Here is a 21,410-nt window from a genome sequence, read left to right as displayed (position 1 = left end):
TTCAGCTAAGCAGCTCCACTTAGACGATAAAACAAAATATCCAGGATTCCCGAATCTAAGTTAAAACCCATGATTGCTAACATTTAACATACTGGCTAACACCTCCATGGTGTTTAGAGGGACCTTCTTTACTTCCTGGCTACTATTATATCATTAAATAGCAATGCTAATATTTAAGGTGGCTTCCTCATGTCAAGTTTGGAAATTTGTGCTAATTAGCGCATATTTCAGTAGATTAAGCCTCATTTGCATATTTAAACATTACATTTCAGAAAACATGCAATACAAAAAATACTTGTCTTAATGTAAGTGAAAAACTGGGAAAGTTTTGTGGTGATACATACAAGTTTAAATTTTTACCCTATCTACCAGTATTTTCTCGCCTGAGAGCAAGGCATCCATTTTTGAATGAAAATTCCGAGAAAGTGGAGACCTGATTTAAATGTTATACAGTGGATTTGTATTAAGGACCCTTTCTAAAAATGCTGTATAACATCTTGTCCTCAACATTTTTTACCTCAGATTTTCTTTAATTTCAATTTGCCAAGATATCAGCAAATTAGCCTATGGCGATTTTAGTGTAGTAGTACATTGTTTTCAGGACCCAAAATGACTGCAGTTAATGACTTCTGAAAATTGTCAACCAAAGATTTTCTGATTCTTCAGTCTGTAAGGATTCCAAAAATATATAGTTTTACAAATCCCCAAAAAAATTGAACGAACGAATTGGTCTGAACATAGTGGCCTTAACTATAATGTAGGCTACGTTTTTTTGCACAAAAATGCGTCTGCTAATAAACTTAAACATAAACACAAACAGGCGTGATCTCCTGTGGAATCCTGACTGTGCCTTCAACGTTAGCCTACTATTATTTGTTGACATGAAACCTGAACGAACGGCAGCTGTTCCTGAAGTTCACTTGCGTCTATTTTTTTTTTTTTAATTAGGCAACTTTTTTTTTGCAGTGGCGCTTGATTTCCAGCAGCGGCGGCGAGGGAAATGATGCACTTTTTTATTCTGTTGGAGGTTTTTCTTGGTCAGTGGAATTATAATTTTCAGTGATCGATGTGTTTGACCACACCATGTCTTTTCACCGACACACACCCGTGGGTGTGCAAGTTCATTAACTATTTAGACAATGTGTACGCCTGGCGAGATAATGATAACCGTAGCAAAGAAAAGCAAAGAAAGTTGCATTCAATGCACCGGCCATAAGATTTGACCCTTGGTCTTACTTGTCATCGAAAAATTTTTGCTTCATTGCTTGAAAACTCTTTGTCAAGTAACAACTGTATTCTCACAGGTGCTATACCCATCACTATAGGTGAGACTCACTCACCCTAGTTGAAATTTAAGTTTTTGACAGTCACAAAACATATTATTACACATTTTGTGTATGTTTTGTTCATTATGTGTCTGGTGTACCATGTTCATTATGTGGCTGGTGCATTATTACTATTAGTTAGTCTTTACATAAACTTACATAAAATCAACATATTTGCACAAGGTCCTTACCTTCCTCTGAAAAATGCCAGGTAGACTATAGGTGTAAAGGCATTGACAATCTTTAAGACAAATGTCTTAAAGATGAGTCTTTCCTCAAAACTCTTGTCTGTCTTCGGAACCTCTGGAAAAACCAAACATAAAACAAAGCTATGTAACATCTGGAGACAACTTGCAAGATACTTATCATACTTTAAGGCTGAATGAATGTACAACAACATTCAAATGTTCAGCAAGAGCAAACATAAAATGGAAAAAGTCTACTAATTACTAATAGAGCAAAGATCTTAACCTATGTTAGCATTATGCTCTTTCTGCTAACCTTCTTCTGGATAAATTATCAGTCATAAAAATTGGCAGTCAAGGAAAAAATAAGGTACACAGACTTTTCTATAGATTTTCCAGTGATTATCTCAACTGTATCTTTATCTCCACTTAACAGATTTGCAATTTGTAATTTGTGGAGATTTTAACCGTCATTAATAACATAAATAGATGATCTCCTTAATTAGCCATGACTTATGTCGACTTTCATTACTATAACTGGGGGGATACCATGGTGGTACCATCCCTCAACAAAAGTAATTTCATCTTAAAGCCCGGCCTTTTCGTTTCTTTAAATGGCCAGGTAATGTAGCGTATAGCTTGACAACCTCTCATGTTATATTTCTAAAATCATTAAAATAACTAGGAGCTATAACTCAAATCAATCATGCAAAGTTAGAGCTGTCTGGCCCTGTCCTTAATGAGTAGCCACCAATTATATTTTCTCTATTCTATATATTTGAATATATTAGATATATATTCCAAATATATTCTTCCCCTTTCCTCCTATAGCCAAGACCAAGAACAACTCTGTCACCAGTACCCTGAGCTGACGGCATAATCAAAATAGCACTGAACTTAGCTTGTGGCTAAACTTTTAAACACTCCATGTTTAGGAGTTTACATTTCCAGAGGGCCATTTCACAGAATTAAAACATCCAAGTCTGGTCATCTTAGCTCAACACGTTTCATGAATTCAAGCCACAATGAGGAGCGACAGTGTCAATCCAGGTGTAAGTAATTTAGGATACATGCATGTTCTCGGCTTTCCTGAAAAGAACGCACAAAATAGTGTCATTCACACCAAGTGAGCAACAGCTTTTAATAGAGACTAACAAGGAAATTAACGGCTCTATTTTAATGATCTGAAACTGAAGTATCTTTGCGCAAAGCACAAATAGCTTTGTGGGTGGATCTTGGGTGCTGTTGCTATTTTACCAGTGGGATAAATGACTGTTGCACCCGACACAAATCTAAAATGGGTTGGTCTGAAGTAGCTACATTACTCATGGGTGTGGTTTGGGAGTAACGTGCAATAAACCAATCAGAGCGTCATCTCACATTCCCTTTAACAACAGGTGCGCTTCAAAGTCCTGCACGGGTCCAATTTTTTTAAATCCGCACCCACCCGTACCAGTCATGTTTAAAACCGCATCCGACCCTTTTTCCGATACCAGAGCTAGTTAAATTCCGTACCCGACCCGACCCGCATTAAATAAAACTGACACCCGACCCGTACCCAAGTTAAAATCAGTCTACCACCCAAGTTAAACAGACACGTTTAAGGAACTAATTACACAACCATTAACACTGCAGATCCAACTTCAGCTGAAGTTGACAGGCCTATCCTACATGATGAAAACCACAATACAACACTCCGACTGATAACATTTTACCACTCTTCAAGCAGATGCGGCTACAAGGCTATCGCCACGCAAAAGCCTAATTTAGGATTCAAACACCGCCTTGCACACACATCATTAAACTTACATTAACAGCAGTAGTAGGCTAAATGAAGGAATGGTTCGGTCATAGCCTACACCGGATTATGCATTAGCCTATGAAACTTTATGCACATATAGGCAAATATAAATATTATTTGAGTGCAAGATTGAATGGGAAAAAATGTGGCCTACCTTTTTCCACGCATAGGAGAAATCTCGCTCACTTGCAGGGATGGCAATAGATCTCACAATCTAAGCAATATTGGGAAATAAACAAGCATGCTCTCTCCACCATGACAAAATGTCAAGAGTCATCTTTAGGTGATTTTTAATCAATAAGCAGCCACTTCGTTCTGAAAGACTGCAGGCACCCGAACCCGTGCAGGACTCTGGTGCGCTTGTTCCATGGCGGATTGCTATTATGATGGCGGATTTGTCGCAGCCAGTAGCTGTTCACAGCAAGGACTGTTCAGTTAGGAACAGTTTGCTATTGATTTTTCTTTTTGACAAAATGTCAATACAGAAATGTCACAAAGACACACTTTCCGATGTTTTGGGCTTACTCTAACTGAATCACTATGAATGAATGATGATATTTTTGCAATGTTCTTCTGTCAGATAATCTCTCCTCTCCCGTGCTGCTGCTTGGGCATTTGGGTTAAATGGCATCGGCATATGCAGTTCAACATCACGTCTCCTTAAGTCCTCTAATATTTCCTCATTTATGTCATCAACACATCCATGATTCATGGAAATGGCGTGTACGCTAGATTTATGCTTATTTTTCCACATCTTAATGGACACCACAATGATCCCTTGTATTTTTCCTTGTAATTATGTATGATTTGCAGAAATGGGAACTGCTGCGTCCGTGTATATGAGAGGACCAAAGTGTATGTGCTTTGTGCACACGCTAGATTATGCCCAAGCAGGTGTACTGCTGTACACACTGTGCTTACCATCAGGCAACTCAACAACGAGAGACAATTTCCTCTATATGCGTCTTCACACCAAGTTGACCTACTATAACTTCCCAACCCTGCACAGTATCCCATTAACTGCATGACAGTAGGCTATTTACAAAATTTTCTGTAAAGTAAAGTTTGTAAACACGTTATCAAAATCAATTTAATGCACACACAACTTTTGTTTGAGCAGGAGAGATAATAACAACGCACGGACGCAGCAATTACAGAAATTGTAGGCTTGCTACTTACTTTTACCATCTATGGTTGCTGGTTATCAACGCACAATAAACTGATTTAAGCTAATTCACTTTTGAAAACAACGAGGATGGAGGGAGCAAAGGATGGAGGCAGCAAAGGAGTTATTTCAGATGGGCAAGGTAGGCAAAATTGTGGTGCTTGTCAAAACATTAGCGTTACAGCTGGAATAATGATTATAGGCTGATTTTAAAGCTAACACAATGTTTAAAGCCATAAACAACTGTAAATTGGGACAAAACTATAAAGGTAACTTTAGCCTTTATAGGGCTGTATAAAGTTCTCCAAATGAATAAGTCGTTATTAGGCGTTGTTGTAAAGATATTGCATGTGGAAGTTGTATATAGGCTACTTTTTAGGCAGTGTTTCCCATACATTGACTAATCTGTGGCGGGGCGCCACAAAATAAAAATCGGCCGCCACAGATTAATATTCTATGTTTAATTGAATTGAATTGAATTGAATTTAAATATAAGGTCAAATCCTTGCATTGCCATTGAGCTGCGCTTTTTACACACGCAGCCTTTCCTTGCCCCGCCCCGCTCTCTCTCGTAGCCTGCTGCCCCTCCTCTGCATGTGCATTTAACAAAATATTCACGATTGTTGAAGGATTGTTGTTGCCACATAGAAGCATTGCATAGAAGACGTCTGGCTAAATTGCTATTAAATCCGCTTAGCATCGTGACCATGCTGCGCAAATTTATTCAAAACTGCTGCATTGAAGTGAACTCTGCTAAGGTCTTATCACAACATAGTAGGCTACCGGTACATTGAAGAGACTAAACTAAGTTAAGTTATGAAATCAAGCAGTATCTCAAAGCTAACGTTAAAATACTGTTTGGATATCGAATTCAGCATGCTTAGCCTACTTACAGCTGCTTGTCAATTTCGTTGAAGGGCTCATTTTATTGACTCTGACACTGAATGTTTGCAAAATCCCAATGTAAATGGAAAAGTGTTTTCCAAAATTCAAAAGTGCTTGTCCCAAGGAGAAGTATATGAACCTTTATTTTAACGATCTAGAAAACGTTTTGCATCCACACATCAGCAGCCTTTCAACTGTGTTACAATGGCAAGGGTTCCCTCAAACGTCTTAAAGTGACAGGCACTCAATTAGACCTATACACTACCAAGACGATCTTAATACCCCCCCCCCCCCCAACCCCCGTTGTCCAAGTCAGCTACCGCCACAAATTGAATCCAATTTTGTGGGAAACACTGTTTTAGGTGACCAACACACAAACGAAACCGGGAAACGGACAAATATTATCAATGCTTTGAATATTTCAGTGCGTGCACAGGGTTGTCTGTAGATGGGTGTGCATATATTCCTTCATTCCTGCAGGCGCCCCTGTGGCAATATACATGCACCCTTAAAATAGCATCTGAATAACCGCCACTGACTTTAGACTAGGTTTTTCCTGGTCAGTGGCGGAATTGTTTTCTGAATCTGCAAAATAGCACCAGGGAACGTTTGCACCAGAACACGCCTCCTCTTTTCGCTGAACTGCCCCCAGGAGCACAAGTTAATTTCCTAATTTAACGACCTGCGTCTGTGGAGGGAAAATTCCGCTGTGCGTTCAATGCAAAATAGGAATGATACAAGCGCCAGTGTATAAAGTAAATTGCGCTTGTGTACACGATAGGGCCCTAAGTATTTAATTTTTTAATGGGGAAACACAGCCAATTTTTTAAAACAGCAAGAGTAGTCATGGCAGACCAACTAAATGCACATTTACATATACGTCACGTCCCTACGGGTTAATTTACACATGTTTTTTTTTATCTGTCTCAAAAAAGATCAAACCTGTCTAACCTGTGTTTTGATTGTGTATCTTGTGCTTCGTATCATTTGCTGATAATGGCGGCCTTACATTGTACGATTTTGGTCTGTTTTCACAGTCGTGACTAAATTTCCAAAGTCGGACAGAAATCATGGGAGTTGTACTGGAATTGCGGCGCGCTCCCGTAAACTAGATTGTTAAGTGTAAGGTGCCAATCTTAGCGGTTTTAAGTCAGTCGGAGTCAGTCTTTTTCTAATTTTGCTGTTACGACAATATCAAACATGTTTGATATTATCGCAAGTCTTTCTAGTCGTGGCTCATGCAAATAATGACGTGAACAATAAAAACCAATAGTGACTTCTCTTCAACACCAAACAGGAAGGGGCAAAGTAGGCGACAGCTGTAGCAAGAGACCTGATGAAACCCATGAATATGATCATTTGTTATTTAGTTTCTTATACATGTTTAGTCGGCTCTTCCACGCGACAGAACAACTCCATATCGGTTAGAGATGTCACGCATGAAACAATGTTGCAGAAACACAAAAATATGACTTTGAGTTTAATAGGCTATCATTTCAGTTCCTGTTGATATCTATTGCACGATGGGTAATAATTTAAAGTAATCTAGTTGCAGTCATTGCAAAATCATAGTCTGTGACTTAAAACTCTATCACTTGTCTTTAGATGTGAGAGGGTCTGAGACTGTAGTCTTTCAAAAATCTTTTCCAAATCTTTGCAAATCTTTACAAAGTCTTTCAGTGTAAGAAGGGCTTAAGTTAACTAGTGGCCAGACGCAAGTAATCAGGACTGGACAACCAGCTGATCGGGGAGGGAAGTGTGCATTGGCTGGCTGTGGTATAAAATCCCAGGTATGACTATTGTGGAGGGACGGGATATGAGACGCGCCGGTGCGGGAGACAAGTCACTTACATTTATGGACTGTAGCATGTAATCATATTGCTGTGGTGTTTGGTCGTGTCTGTGCTCTCTCCCCTTTCACCTTGTTGTTTATTCTGCCGGTGCCAACGGGACAGGGCTGTGCTGGAGCTGGGAACTGAGGAGCTGATATGCCAAGGCGATCCATAGTGGAGGGACGTAAGAGTTTTGAGTCAGTGACTGAGTCTGGCTGCTGGGCTGGCAATTAGCTTAGCGATCTGTTTACTTCCTCTTGAGGCGGTGGTTTGTTGAGGAAGATAAGCAGCGGTGGAGGAGACCACATTGATACAGCGCACTCAATCTGACTCCAAAGGAACGTCTACCAGTGACCGTATGGGTTAAGCAGCATCGTTGGCCTTCAGTGCTGAGCCTGTGCATTCCTCTCCCTCTAGGCTGCAGCGAGTGGGAGGAGTTACTTGGTGCATGCGAGGGTGCGCTCCAGCCTATCGGCGAGCAGAAGAGGACGTGGGGGCGTTCTGCCAGTGAGCTGTTCACGCTGTGCCCAGGGAGGATTCCTGGCCACCAGTTAAGTGCAGGGATGTGCAATGGATATTTAATATGGAAATTATTTGTTCGGTATAAATGTGGTGGTACAGTCTCCCATACAAACACCAACTCTATCCTGAATTATATCAACAAGTGTGTAGAGGGAGTGACTACACATAAAACAGTGAAACTATTCCCTAACCAGAAACCCTGGATGAACAAAGTTCGCCTCTTCCTCAAGGCTAGGGATGCAGCCTTTAGGTCTGTGCAGTTTTCACCGATCATCATTGCCCTTGGACATTTTCAGCTGGTTTTGGAAATTGGACTAATTTTAACATCACCTTTTTAAATATATTTTCTTTTTTCCCCCCACTTTTTATTTGTTTATTTGTTTTGTTGTCTGTCTTGTATGTCTGGTGTCACGGGTACGCTGGCGACTACGCCGCTCCGTCCAGCATTTTTTGTATTTGTTATTTTTTAAATGTATTTGTCAAGTCTTGATGTCATGGGCACGCTGGCGACTACGCCGCTCCATCCGGCATCGTTTGTCTTGTTATGTGTCTTGTTTGTTGGAGCGCTTTGGGTTGCACTATGTGCATGTTAAATGCGCTTTATAAATAAAACTGACTTGACTTGACTGACTAGGTCAGGAGACCAGGAGGCCTACAGCTCAGCCAGATCCAACCTGAGGAAGGGAATATTCAGCGCCAAACACACCTACAAGAAAAGGATTGAAGAGCACTACTGAAGGCCTACATACAATCACCAACAAATTCCCTTTACAACTCTTCCCTACCCTCCTCTACTTCCCTCCCAGACGAGCTGAACCACTTCTATGCTCGATTTGTCTGGGAAAACAAGGAGGCAGCCTTTAAGTCAGCTATTTCACCAGATGAGGACATACCCCAATTTTCCACCTCAGGGGTCTGCGATATCCTGGGCAGAGTGAATGCTCGGAAAGCTGCTGGCCCTGATGGAGTTCCCGGACGTGTGTTGCGAGCCTGTTCGGAGCAGTTCACTGGTGTCTTCACCAACATCTTTAACATGTCTCTGGCCCACTCAACAGTCCCCCACAGTTTTAAATCTGCCACCTATAGCTATGTGGTGCAAAAACAATAACCTGGCACTCAATACCCAGAAGACCAAGGAGATCATGTGGATTTCAGGAGAGTCAAGAGCAGGGTACACATCCCTTTCCACATCAGCGGTGCTGAGATGGAACGTGTGTCTAACTTTAAGTTCCTTGGGGTACACATCACTGAAATTCTTTCTTGGTCTCTCAACTCCCCCTGTCTGGTGAAGAAGGCGCATCAGCGCCTTCATTTTCTACGAACCCTGAAGAAAGTTGAAAACTACCGTTGTACCATTGAGAGCATACTCACAAACTGCATCTCTGTATGGTACGGCAACTGCAACGCTGCTGATCGCAAGGCACTACAAAGAGTAGTGAAATCTGCCCAAAGGACTATTGACTCCCAACTCCCCTCCATCCATGACACATATCATTAACACTGTAAAAACAAAGGCAAATCCATTGTCAAGGACGCCACCCACCCAAACCATGGTCTTTTCAGTCTACTCCCGTCTGGCCTGTGCTCCCGCACCAGCAGGCTCAGGTACAGCTTCTTTCCAGAGGCTGTAACACTGCTGAACAAAACCTCACCTCCTGTCTAGCATTCGCACTTTAGCTGTTACTAGTTTACCTGTTTACTTTTTACTACTGCACTGCTTACACACACACATATATATATATATATATATATATGTGCTGATGTAGCTAGCCTTGTGGTGTTCTGTATATTGAATGGGATTTCCTTGTAGTTTAGCCTAGCCTTGTGGTGTGATGTATGCAACTGCTATGCTGCGCAATTCACTTGAATGTTGTGTATTGTTCCTGGTGTTGTAATTGCCTACTGCTGCAGAACGTATGGTGGGAAGAGAGTGTGGGGAGGTTATTAATAAATACTGATGATCTGCACTTGTGTGTCCGTGTTGCTTGTGGTCAGGAGGTCCTAAGAAGTTCCTGTTAGGGGAACAGAAGATTGGGTTGTGTAGGGTTAGCTTCAGCCAATTAGCATGGTATTTGGCCGCTGACATTTTTTAAAACATGGCGTTCCATAGTTGCAACTTCTGGCACCAGTTTTTACATGCTGATTGGTAGATGACCATGCACGAGTTTAGTGTTGGGCACGAGCGTCCTCGCGCATCCATGTTGGTAAAGTATTTCTGGAAGACGACAAATAGAACGACTGCCTACTTGGATTAAGCTACGGATTCTTGACTTACTGCCTGCATGAATTAGGGTGTATAACTGTATATCAGGCTTTGTGGTAAATAAAAGAAAAAAGTTAATTTTATTATTATTACTACTTTATTTGCATTATTTGTGGGTTGGCAAGGTAACAGACTGTGACCATCAGTATTGTGCCTGAACACGTTCATTGAACGATAGTTCATGAACTCGTTCATATTTTGGGCGAACGTGAACTGAACGTACTGTATTACTTCCTGATGAACATTACTGTGAACTCATTCATTCACTTTAACTTCGTTCAATAGGGTGCCAGATTTCTATAGAGCCTTCCAGGCGAAAAGCCGGCTGGCAACCTGGCAACACCAGCCACCCCTGTCGCACCACCGCATGAGTCATCAAAACACAAACAGCATGTAGGCGACAAGGCAGCAAGGAGGCATCGTATGATCATTTAAAAATGACAAGGTCGGTGAGGATGGGAAAAATCGTACATTTCTGTGCAAACTTTGCCCGCCGGCTTTCAAAAAGAAAATCCGCACTTCAGTCACATCCACAGCAAACTTGAAACGGCACATTGAACTGAAGCACCCGGCTAGCCTTTCAAGGCATGTGCAAGCAAATAAAAAAATCAAAAGACAGTCAAGCAAGATCCTCGACCCAAATCTGGAGCTGGCCAAACTTTGCCTTTGTAGAATCAAATTAGTAAGTCTTCAATGATTTGTTCTCCTTAAGCTAAACATAACATGAACTATATGATGGATCTTGCTATTTAAAAGCCACTGAGTCTGCTAGGTGGCTATAAGCTATAGTTCATTTTTAGCAAACATAAATGTAAAGATAGCAACAGGTCATTACATCCTTTAATTGTCAAAATATTATTGTCCATAATATTCAAAGAATGTGGCATAATGAGGCTTGAGTCGGTGAATTAATTTATGAAAAGTGAGCAGCAAGGGCAGGCAAAATGGGAATTGCGAGAACTGTTTAGACTATGGGCTAAGCCCCAAATGTTTTCAACTGCAAGCAATGGCCCTGATTATATTGTCGGGCAGTGTTGTTTATCTGTATTGTTGAAAACTTTTAAACAATTAAACATAATTGTGAAATATTCTGCCTCATGTTATACGAGCAGAACTAACTCTGTTTTGGGGAAATAATTCCTGAATGACTCCTGAACACTTTTACAGTCTATAGCCTATTAGAGATATGCGCTAAAGCACAGCCATGGTGCGTAATGGAGATTCCAAAACGCTCTTTGGTCAGAACCAAGGAGAGCGATTGCGGAAAGGTCCGTCCTATGCACCGAAACTTTTTACAATGCGACACAATATTTAAAGAGAATCAAGCTATTCAAATCTCTATTATGTAAGCACAGATAGTATAACAGTATATTAGTCAGTAATTTTTATTAGGTTAAACTGTGATTTCGCAACTTTTTTAATTTAAGGCCCACCCACAATTGGTCTGGCCCATCCAAAACTGGAATCCTGGCGCCGTGCCTGATGTAAAGTGAACGGGATGCGTCTCCAGCACTGTAATGCACGCAACTGTGTGTGGGAGCCATTAGTGTTGGGAGCATGGAGGCATAACCTATGTCTCCCCGTGGTTTGCCTTCTTGCAACATTGACATAATTAGGCTATTTATTTGATTAAATTGCTCAGACTGACAGTCGAGGCAGTAGCCAAATTCAATAAAGTATCTATCTATCTATCTATCTATCTAGTTTCTGGTAGTGACAGTAGTTGCAAACACTTGGTATGCCTGATTGCTTGAATCACACTACACTTGAGGGGTGTGCTTCTATTGGTAAGTTTAATTTACGTTGGCTTCATTTCATCGTCTGCAAGTGTAGGTTTAACAAGCTGCAAATTCACACTGGGTGTAGCAAAATTCCCAGCTATCCACAAGTTTCCTCAGTTCCTACGTTGAATAGTCTACATATGGCACACTATACAGCCTGTCCAATTCAGGGATCATTATTTGTGTAGCCTAAAGTGAATCCTTACTCAATATTGACTCGCATGGTTTATTATCACATATGAACCTCACATTATAGGACTTCCAGACATGGGGCAAACTTCTTCACCACCATCCCATGTTATCCCAACCAATTAAATAAATTTGCTTGCAACATGCAACGTCATAAAGCATGTCAGACCACAAAACAAGCATGAAGTCCAAGGAATTGTCTGCAGACCTCCGAGACAGGATTGCCTCAACGCACAGATCTGGTGAAGGGTACAGACACATTTCTGCTGCCTTAAAGGTCCCAATGAGCACAGTGGCCTCCATCACCCTTAAATGGAAAAAGTTTGGAACCACCCAGACTCTTCCTAGAGCTGTCCGTCCCTCTAAACTGAGTGATCGGGGGAGAAGGGCTTTAGTTAAGTAGTTGACCAATAACTCGATGGTCGCTCTCACAGAGCTCCAGGGTTGTGGAGAGAGGAGAACCTTCCAGAAGAATGACCATTGCTGCAGCATTCCACCAATCAGGCCTATATGGTAGAGTGGCCAGACGGATGTCACTCCTTAGTAAAAAGCACATGGCAGCCCGTCTGAAGTTTGCCAAAAGGCCCCTGAAAAACTCTCAGACCATGACAAACAAATTCTCTGGTCCGATGAGACAAAGACCAAACTCTTTGGAATGAATTCCAAGCATTATGTTTGGAGGACACCAGGCACCGCTCATCACCTGGTCAATACTATCCCTACAGTGAAACATGGTCATGGCAGCATTATGCTCTGGGAATGTTTTTCAGTGGCAGGAACTGGGAGACTAGTCAGGATTGAGGGGAAAATGAATGCAGCAATGTACAGAGACATCCTGGAAGAAAACCTGCTCCAGAGCACTCCTGACCTCAGACTGGGGCGACTGTTCATCTTTCAAAAGGACAAAAGCACACAGACAAGATATCGAAGGAGTGGCTTCAGGACAACTCTGTGAATATCATCGAGTGGCCCAGCCAGAGCCCAGACTTGAATCCCATTGAACATCTCTGGAGGGATCTGAAAATGGCTGTGCACTGACGCTCCCTATCCAATCTGATGGAGCTCGAGAGGTTCTGTAAAGAGGAATGGGCGAAACTGGCCAAAGATAGGTGTGCCAAGCTTGTGGCTTCATATTCCAAGACTTAAGGCTGTAATTGCTGCCAAAGGTGCTACAACAAAGTATTGAGCAAAAGCTGTGAAACTTATGAACATATTCTATTTTCGTTCTTTATTTCGAATAAATTTGCAAACATTCAAAAAAACTTTCATGTTGTCATTATGGGGTATTGTGGGTAGAATTTTGAGGGGAAAATGAATCCACTTTGTTATAAGGCTGTAACAAAATGTGGAAAAAGTGAAGTGCTGTGAATACATTCCGTATGCACTAAAACGTTTATGAGGCTTGGTCTGGGGATCATGTTCGTCAAGTTTTGGAGATCGGACAAAATTTGTGACCTCTGAAAGCTTCGGTTTCAATAAAAATCCAATATGGCGGAAGAACAACAAGGGTCAGTGACGTCATCTTCTCAAGCAACTTACACCAGTACTGACCAGACCTTCCAGAGTTGGACCGGTGGCAATATCTCAAAAGGTCTAGGGGCAGGAGCTTACAAAAAATTAGGGACCTGGGAATAATAATAATAACTAGACTGCATTTCCGGCGGGAACTGCGAAAGTGTGCTTGCCCTGGTCCGGTCACCAACGTGAGCAGACAGTGACATGAACCTGGCTTGATCCAAGCATTCTAACAGTGCCTTTCAGTGTTGGCGCAGTGGCAATACCTCAAAAGCTCTATTCAACTATTGCCTTGCGGGGTGAATGCGGTTCGTTGGATTTTACCTGTGGCCTGCCTTCGAATTTAGCTTCTATGACTAAAATCAAATCAATAAAAAAAAAAAAAAACAGCAGTGATTGGCTGCAAAAATAAATAATGTCACGCGTCTTGCACCTCTCAAACTGGGCTATCAGGTAACCTAGAGAAAATGTTGAAATTATAAAATATGACTAAGGCATTAAAATGCTGCTTGTTTGTCAGGATACTTTTTCACTGATTTATTTTAAAAATATGAGCTATGAGTGTGAATGTTATATATTCCATAGCCTAATTCTGTTTTACTGGTTTATTTGACAAATAATCTATATGGATTTGCTCTATAAAGACCTTATGTCTGTTTGGGATTGTTTTGAGAGCCTATTGATGTATCTCAGAATAAAGGAATGTCCACAACATTAGTGATGTTTTTTTGTGTGTGTGTGAATGTATTTTACTTAACTCATTGAATGTAGCTGGATACTCATGAACGCATGTCTCTAATAGCCACAGTAATTTTAGCAACACCGTATTTTGTGTGGCCCATAACGACCCAGTGGATCATGAAAATGTGCCAAAATTCACATTCCTTGCTAGTTGTTGGTGCATTAATCCCATTCAGATTGCCACTTATCTCAGATGTAAGAGTTCAGTATAGGTTTAAGGTCTGGGGCAGGGATTTGACATTCTGTGACTTCTTCATTGAGGGCTTGCTTAGCAGCACTGTCCGCTTTCTCATTTCCCCTCAGACCAACATGGCCTGGGACCCAGCAAAAAACTACACTCAAGTTCTGGTTCTTTAGACGTTCTAGGTGATCAAGCTCAGCTTTGGTTGTACTTTTTGAGTGACATTAAAGCCTACTGGAAAGATTTTTAATTGCAATTTAATTGAATGCAATTTACTTTTACGATTAAATAAAATTAATTTATCCCTCTCACCCATAGTTTTCTATTTATTTACAAATCTACATAGACCTACTGTAATTACATTTATACATAGTTATTCTACTGATCTTTATACTATTCATCCTGCACATAGACTTATTCTTACTACTCTTATAATGTTGTTTCTGCACTACAATGACACTGTTTCCACACTGCACATAGCTGTATGTTATGTACATATCTGTTATATATTTGTCATATTGAATATCCATATTTATTCTGTTTTATTATATTCTGTTAATACACTGCATATATCTATATTATTATTTCTACTATTATAATGTTACTGCTACATCTACATACATTATTCTACTTATTGTATGAGATAACTGCTAATACACTGCACATATTTATATTTAATTCATATTACTCTAAACCACCTTCTGTAAATCAACTGTATACTACTCTCTACATTGCACTATATTTCTTGACCTGTCTCTGTATATTTCATCACCTTTCTATACTTTGCATCACATTGCATGCATATTGTAGCTACATGAATCACAGCTAAGATCCTTGGTTGCTATGAAGGCCAGTCGTTCTAAATGGATGGTTGCTATGGCCAAAGGCCAGTTATCTCTGCCGTTGTCAAGCGGGCATATCCTAACTTTATCTTATTTTAAACATCTCTATTTTACTTAGCCTACTTCCATACAGTGAGTCCCATTAAGAAGTGGCCACTTCATTCGCGCTTACCGTGATTCACAGCAGCAACATTATTAAATTAATCTGTCACCATATGCCTATGCCAACGTTTGCAAAGAGGAGAATCTTTTAATTTGATTCACAATGAAACGTTACATTTAATGTACATGTAAACAATGAGTAGGCTAGTTTTGGTTGTTTTTGGTGGTGTTACTGCATCCCTTAGTTATTATGCCTACAATGCAAAATTGTTCCCTCGTGATTGTTAGACGCATTTCAAAACATCGCGACGTGAAATGGCACCACAAAACATTGTTTGTGAATCGGTCTTATTAGGAATCCTCGCTTAAGCTGTCACAGACTCAGGCGCTACTTAGGGCTAAAATGCTTCCTGAATTACTCTTAGTAAAAAAAATAGGAGTCCTAAAGTTACGAGTGACGAAGTTACGAGTACAAGCATATCAAGCAACATAAATCTCATAACGTTAACGTTACAGCAACATCTCCTCCCTGACATAGCTAGCTAGCTTCTAGCCACACAAGAAATGAATGATTTTAAATCTCCGATTAGCATTCTAATAACAGAAGGGGCACATTTATGTTGACCACTACAACATGACTCATTATGTCTGTAACTCTATAAAACACTTACTTTCATAAAGGAAGCACGCCATCCAGCACATACACATGGAAACCGATATTTTAGGTACTTGGCCACGAACTCAAAACGTGTCTCCCTGAAGCTCTTCTAGAATCTTTGCTCTGAAGGCTGCGTTGCTATGGCAACATCAAATAAACGGAGAGTCTTTTCAAGGTATTTCCTGCTTGTACTGTCGTCAAATCCATGCTTTGAGGAAAAAATTCTTTTTATCATAGTTCCCTCTTCAATGAGCGATTACCAGCTCGTTTTTGTAACAGAGATAGCTGTTTATTGTCCCTAGGTTTACAGAAACACCTATTCATATTAATACGTATGGAAATCAAGTTAACGCTGCCGACCACTGTTTGTCTATTACATGGCCCAGAATGCCTTGCATGTCTTTACAACAAAACAACACAGTAAAACCTAAATGCCCGTAAACATATGCATTTGCATACTTGTAACATTTTTAATAATACTCTCCCATCATGATATGTAACAATAATGAAAAATTTTATTTGAATACCGTCAATGTGAAAACAACTCTATTATGTAAGCTATATATAGCTACCGTTCTCCTTGCTATTTCAGTTCGTAAGTCCATACTATCCCATGGCAGAGCAAGGATTTCATGATTGGGCAAGGTTGCCTGGAGACATTGTGGATACCCAGAGGCATTGATTGAGCATACTTGGAAGGCGTTGTGATAGAAGGGGAATGGTGTAAAGGTGAATGGGGAGAGTTACCAAATACCTGTGGGTGGTTTGCCAAATCATGGAAACTTTTGGAATATTTCTTTTTTTTTTTCAGCTTATGCACCCTCACACTGGAGTCCCCAGTTCATATACAAAATTTGGTATCGATATGTGACAGTGTTCCTGTGATATGGACGACTTCCTGTTTCGGAGCTTCGCCGCCGATTTCGTTTGGCTGTGACGGGCAAACGCTTTCGAAAATCAAAAATCCTTTCTGTAACTTTTGTGAGGCTTGGTCCAAGGATCATGTACGTCAAGTTTCGTGGCGTTCGGACCAAATTTGTGACCTGTGAAAATTTAGTTTAGCTTTCTATTCAATCCAATATGGCGGACGAACGACACGCCCACTTGACGTCATCTTCTCGAGCAAGTTACACCGGTACTGCCCGGACGTTTTAAAGTTGGAACGGTGTCTCTGTCTCAAAGGGCCTAGGCACAGGAGCTGGAAAAAAATTAGGGAGACGGGAATAATAATAATATTAATAATAAGAAAACTTAAGAAGAACAATAAGTGTGCTGCTTTGCAAGCACACTTAATAATAACTACACTGCATTTCCGGTGGGAACTGCGAAAGTGTGCTTGCCCTGGTCCGGTCACCAACGTGAGCAGACAGTGACATACGCTATGCTGAACCTGGCTTGATCCAAGCATTCTAACAGTGCCTTTCAGTGTTGGAGCAGTGGCAATACCTCAAAAGCTCTATTCAACTATTGCCTTGCGGGGTGAATGCGGTTCGTTGGATTTTACCTGTGGCCTGCCTTCGAATTTAGCTTCTATGACTAAAATCAAATCAATAAAATAAAACAACAGCAGTCATTGGCTGAAAAAATAAATAATGTCACGCGTCTTGCACCTCTCAAACTGGGCTATCAGGTAACCTAGAGAAAATGTTGAAATTATAAAATATGACTAAGGCATTAAAATGCTGCTTGTTTGTCAGGATACTTTTTCACTGATTTATTTTAAAAATATGAGCTATGAGTGTGAATGTTATATATTCCATCGCCTAATTCTGTTTTACTGGTTTATTTGACAAATAATCTATATGGATTTGCTCTATAAAGACCTTATGTCTGTTTGGGATTGTTTTGAGAGCCTATTGATGTATCTCAGAATAAAGGAATGTCCACAACATTAGTGATGTTTTTTTTGTGTGTGTGAATGTATTTTACTTAACTCATTGAATGTAGCTGGATACTCATGAACGCATGTCTCTAATAGCCACAATAGGAGTAATTTTAGCAACACCGTATTTTGTGTGGCCCATAACGACCCAGTGGATCATGAAAACGTGCCAAAATTCACATTCCTTGCTTGTTGTTGGTACATTAATCCCATTCAGATTGCCACTTATCTGTGATGTAAGAGTTCAGTATAGGTTTAAGGTCTGGGGCAGGGATATGACATTCTGTGACTTCTTCATTGAGGGCTTGCTTAGCAGCACTGTCCGCTTTCTCATTTCCCCTCAGACCAACATGGCCTGGGACCCAGCAAAAAACTACACTCAAGTTCTGGTTCTTTAGACGTTCTAGTTGATCAAGCTCAGCTTTGGTTGTACTTTTTGAAAGATTTTTAATTGCAATTTAATTGAATGCAATTTACTTTTACCATTAAATAAAATTTATTTATCCCTCTCACCCATAGTTTTCTATTTATTTACAAATGTACATAGGCCTACTGTAATTACATTTATACATAGTTATTCTACTGATCTTTATACTATTCATCCTGCACATAGACTTATTCTTACTACTCTTATAATGTTGTTTCTGCACTACAATGACACTGTTTCCACACTGCACATAGCTGTATGTTATGTACATATATGTTATATATTTGTCATATTGAATATCCATATTTATTCTGTTTTATTATATTCTGTTAATACACTGCATATATCTATATTATTATTTCTACTATTATAATGTTACTGCTACATCTACATGTTATTCTACTTATTGTATGAGATAACTGCTACACTGCACATATTTATATTTAATTCATATTACTCTAAATCACCTTCTGTAAATCAACTGTATACTACTGTCTACATTGCACTATATTTCTTGACCTGTCTCTGTATATTTCAAGTCAAGTCAAGTCAGTTTTATTTTTAAAGCGCATTTAACATGCACAGAGTGCAACCCAAAGCGCTCCACAAACAAGACACATAACAACAAGACAAAAGATGCTGGGTGGAGCGGCGTAGTCGCCAGCGTTCCCGTGACATCAAGACATGACAAATACATTTAAAAAATAACAAACACAAAAGATGCCGGATTTCATCACCTTTCTATACTTTGCATCACATTGCATGCATAGCCTACTGTAGCTACATGAATCACAGCTAAGATCCTTGGTTGCTATGAAGGCCAGTCGTTCTAAATGGATGGTTGCTATGGCCAAAGGCCAGTTATCTCTGCCGTTGTCAAGCGGGCATATCCTAACCTTATCTTATTTGAAAAATCTCTATTTTACTTAGCCTACATCCATACAGTGAGTCCCATTATGAAGTGGCCACTTCATTCGTGCTTACCGTGATTCACACAGCAGCATTATTAAACTAGAATTGCGGTTCCGAGGAACTGCAAGAGTGGGTTTGATCAGTGGCACGGAACTCGGCCTCATCCAAGGATTCCAACGGTACCTCATTTATGAAAATCGGGCACACGGATCAAAAGTTGTCTGCATTAACGCAACATCCAATAAGCTAAAACGCATAAATAACATGGTTGCTATGCTGGTTGCTATGGTGGTCGCTAGGTTGACATTACAGGGGTGGTTTCTAGGTTGTTGCTAGGGTAATTAGTTAGTTGCTAGTAAGCCATCTTAAGCTGACTGCATAAAGTGATTATTTTAAGAGATACATTTTCAAACCAGAACTGTGTATAGGTCATGGTTAAAAACGTATCAGAATCTCAGAAATAATCACGTAATGCAGCCAGTTTAAGATTTTTTAAGAAGTCAGATTTTTTAAAGGCAATCAAATTTCTGCTGACTCTCTTCTGGCTGCGGTTAAAGGCCAGCGCCTCCTGAGAGGCCTGAAGGGTCAGTTCTGAGGTTGTTGGCTGCTGGAACCGAAAAAAGGACTGCATTTTCTTAAAAGACAATGTGACTGAAGTGCGGGCAAAGTTTGCACAGAAATGTACGATTTTTCCCACCCTCATCGACCTCGTCATAAAACTTGTTTAAATGATCACACGACGCCTCCTTGCTGCTTTGTTGTCTACATCAGCATTTCTCAAACTTCTTTGACCTGAGGCCCAGTCAAGGCATACTTTGGGGTCATAGGGCCCACCTACATGAACCCACCCCCTCCTCCCAACCCCTATCAAATTGTAATGATATCACAATTATTATTTTTATACTATATTGCCTACATGCACTTCAAAACAGTCAATGTTTAAAGTGCTAAGATTGTTTACAAAAGTTTGTGAAAGCATGCACATCAGAGTACTGCTTTACTAATGTAAAATATAATTAGGCCTACACTAGTTTCATTGTTTTTGCATTGTTGCATGATTGATATGCTATTTAATTACATTTCATTTGAATGCCTGAATGTAAGAATTCAGGAAACACAATACCAGCTTTTAACATTTCTGTTGTTAGTTTATGTAAATCACATAACACATGAACTGTTTACATACTACTGATAGCCCATTACTGTACACAATAATACTGTGCCCATTCATTAACATATATTAAACATCAGGCGTCTTGTTTACACATTTAAACCATATTTGCACTTCGAATTTCGCTTCCAAACTGTAATAACTACATCTACAAAGTCTAAAGAAGATAACCATGTATTCTAGTCTGTTCATAGATAAGATCAATTTTGACAGAACTACAGACTTCGTGAAAGTAGCCTAGTAGTCCTACATAAAAGGCTCCATATTCACTTCATTGCAAAATCGCGGTTGGTCTGTTTACACACTAAAACCATATTTACACTTCGAAATTCGCTTCCAAATTGTAGTAACTACATCTACGAAGTCTAAGGAAGATAATCATGTAGTCTGTTCATAGATAAGATACATTTTGACAGAACTACAGACTTCGTGAAAGTAGCCTAGAAGCCCTACATAAAAGGTTCCATTAACTTCATTGCAAAATCGCGGTTGGTCTGTTTACACACTAAAACCATATTTACACTTCGAAATTCGCTTCCAAATTGTAGTAACTACATCTACGAAGTCTAAGGAAGATAACCTTGTAGTCTGTCAACGATATGATACATTTTGACAGAACTACAGACCTCGTAAAAGTAGTACCTAAAATGAGTGTGATAAATGGCCATCACGTAGCCTAAAGCATATAGCACTAGCATATGACAACAGCAAATAGCTAACGTTTACGTTAGCCTAACTTACTTATCGTTGACGTTGACCCGACACGTTTATAAGTTAGACCATAGACTGATAAGGACGTCCATCAAAATTCCGTGTGTATCCTGTGTATCTTTCGTGCTGCTATCCTGTTGCCTTTTCCCTGTTGTTCCGGTGTTGTGCCCCTTCTGGTTTTTCCACCTACTGGTTTCCGAGCTGTTTCCAAGCCTGTCCAGATGTCATGTATACCTATCAACAGCAACTGACTGCTACCCACGTCGACAGATTCGCTACATATTCATAAACAGTTTACTGGCCTTTGCATGTCGCACCTC

At 40.1% G+C, this 21,410-nt stretch overlaps 1 protein-coding gene across 1 annotated transcript in view; it reads right to left on the bottom strand.

Annotated features, from left to right (window-relative positions):
* LOC143126014 (anoctamin-1-like) overlaps positions 1-21,410 on the bottom strand; it is a 197,835-nt gene that overhangs the window by 37,931 nt on the left and 138,494 nt on the right. The window contains exon 18 of the mRNA XM_076287933.1: positions 1,517-1,628. Within this exon, the coding sequence (XP_076144048.1) occupies positions 1,517-1,628 (112 nt within the window). The remainder of the gene's footprint in view (positions 1-1,516; positions 1,629-21,410) is intronic.

The sequence above is a fragment of the Alosa pseudoharengus genome, unplaced genomic scaffold, assembly GCF_046254945.1.
Source record: "Alosa pseudoharengus isolate Yale_2024_CS ecotype anadromous, Long Island Sound unplaced genomic scaffold, YU_APseudo_1.1 YU_APseudo_1.1_scf_16, whole genome shotgun sequence".
In the NCBI taxonomy this organism is placed as follows: Eukaryota; Metazoa; Chordata; class Actinopteri; order Clupeiformes; family Clupeidae; genus Alosa; species Alosa pseudoharengus.
The sequence above is the reverse complement of the archived record's forward strand: the minus strand, read 5'-3'. Positions and strand labels throughout refer to the sequence as shown.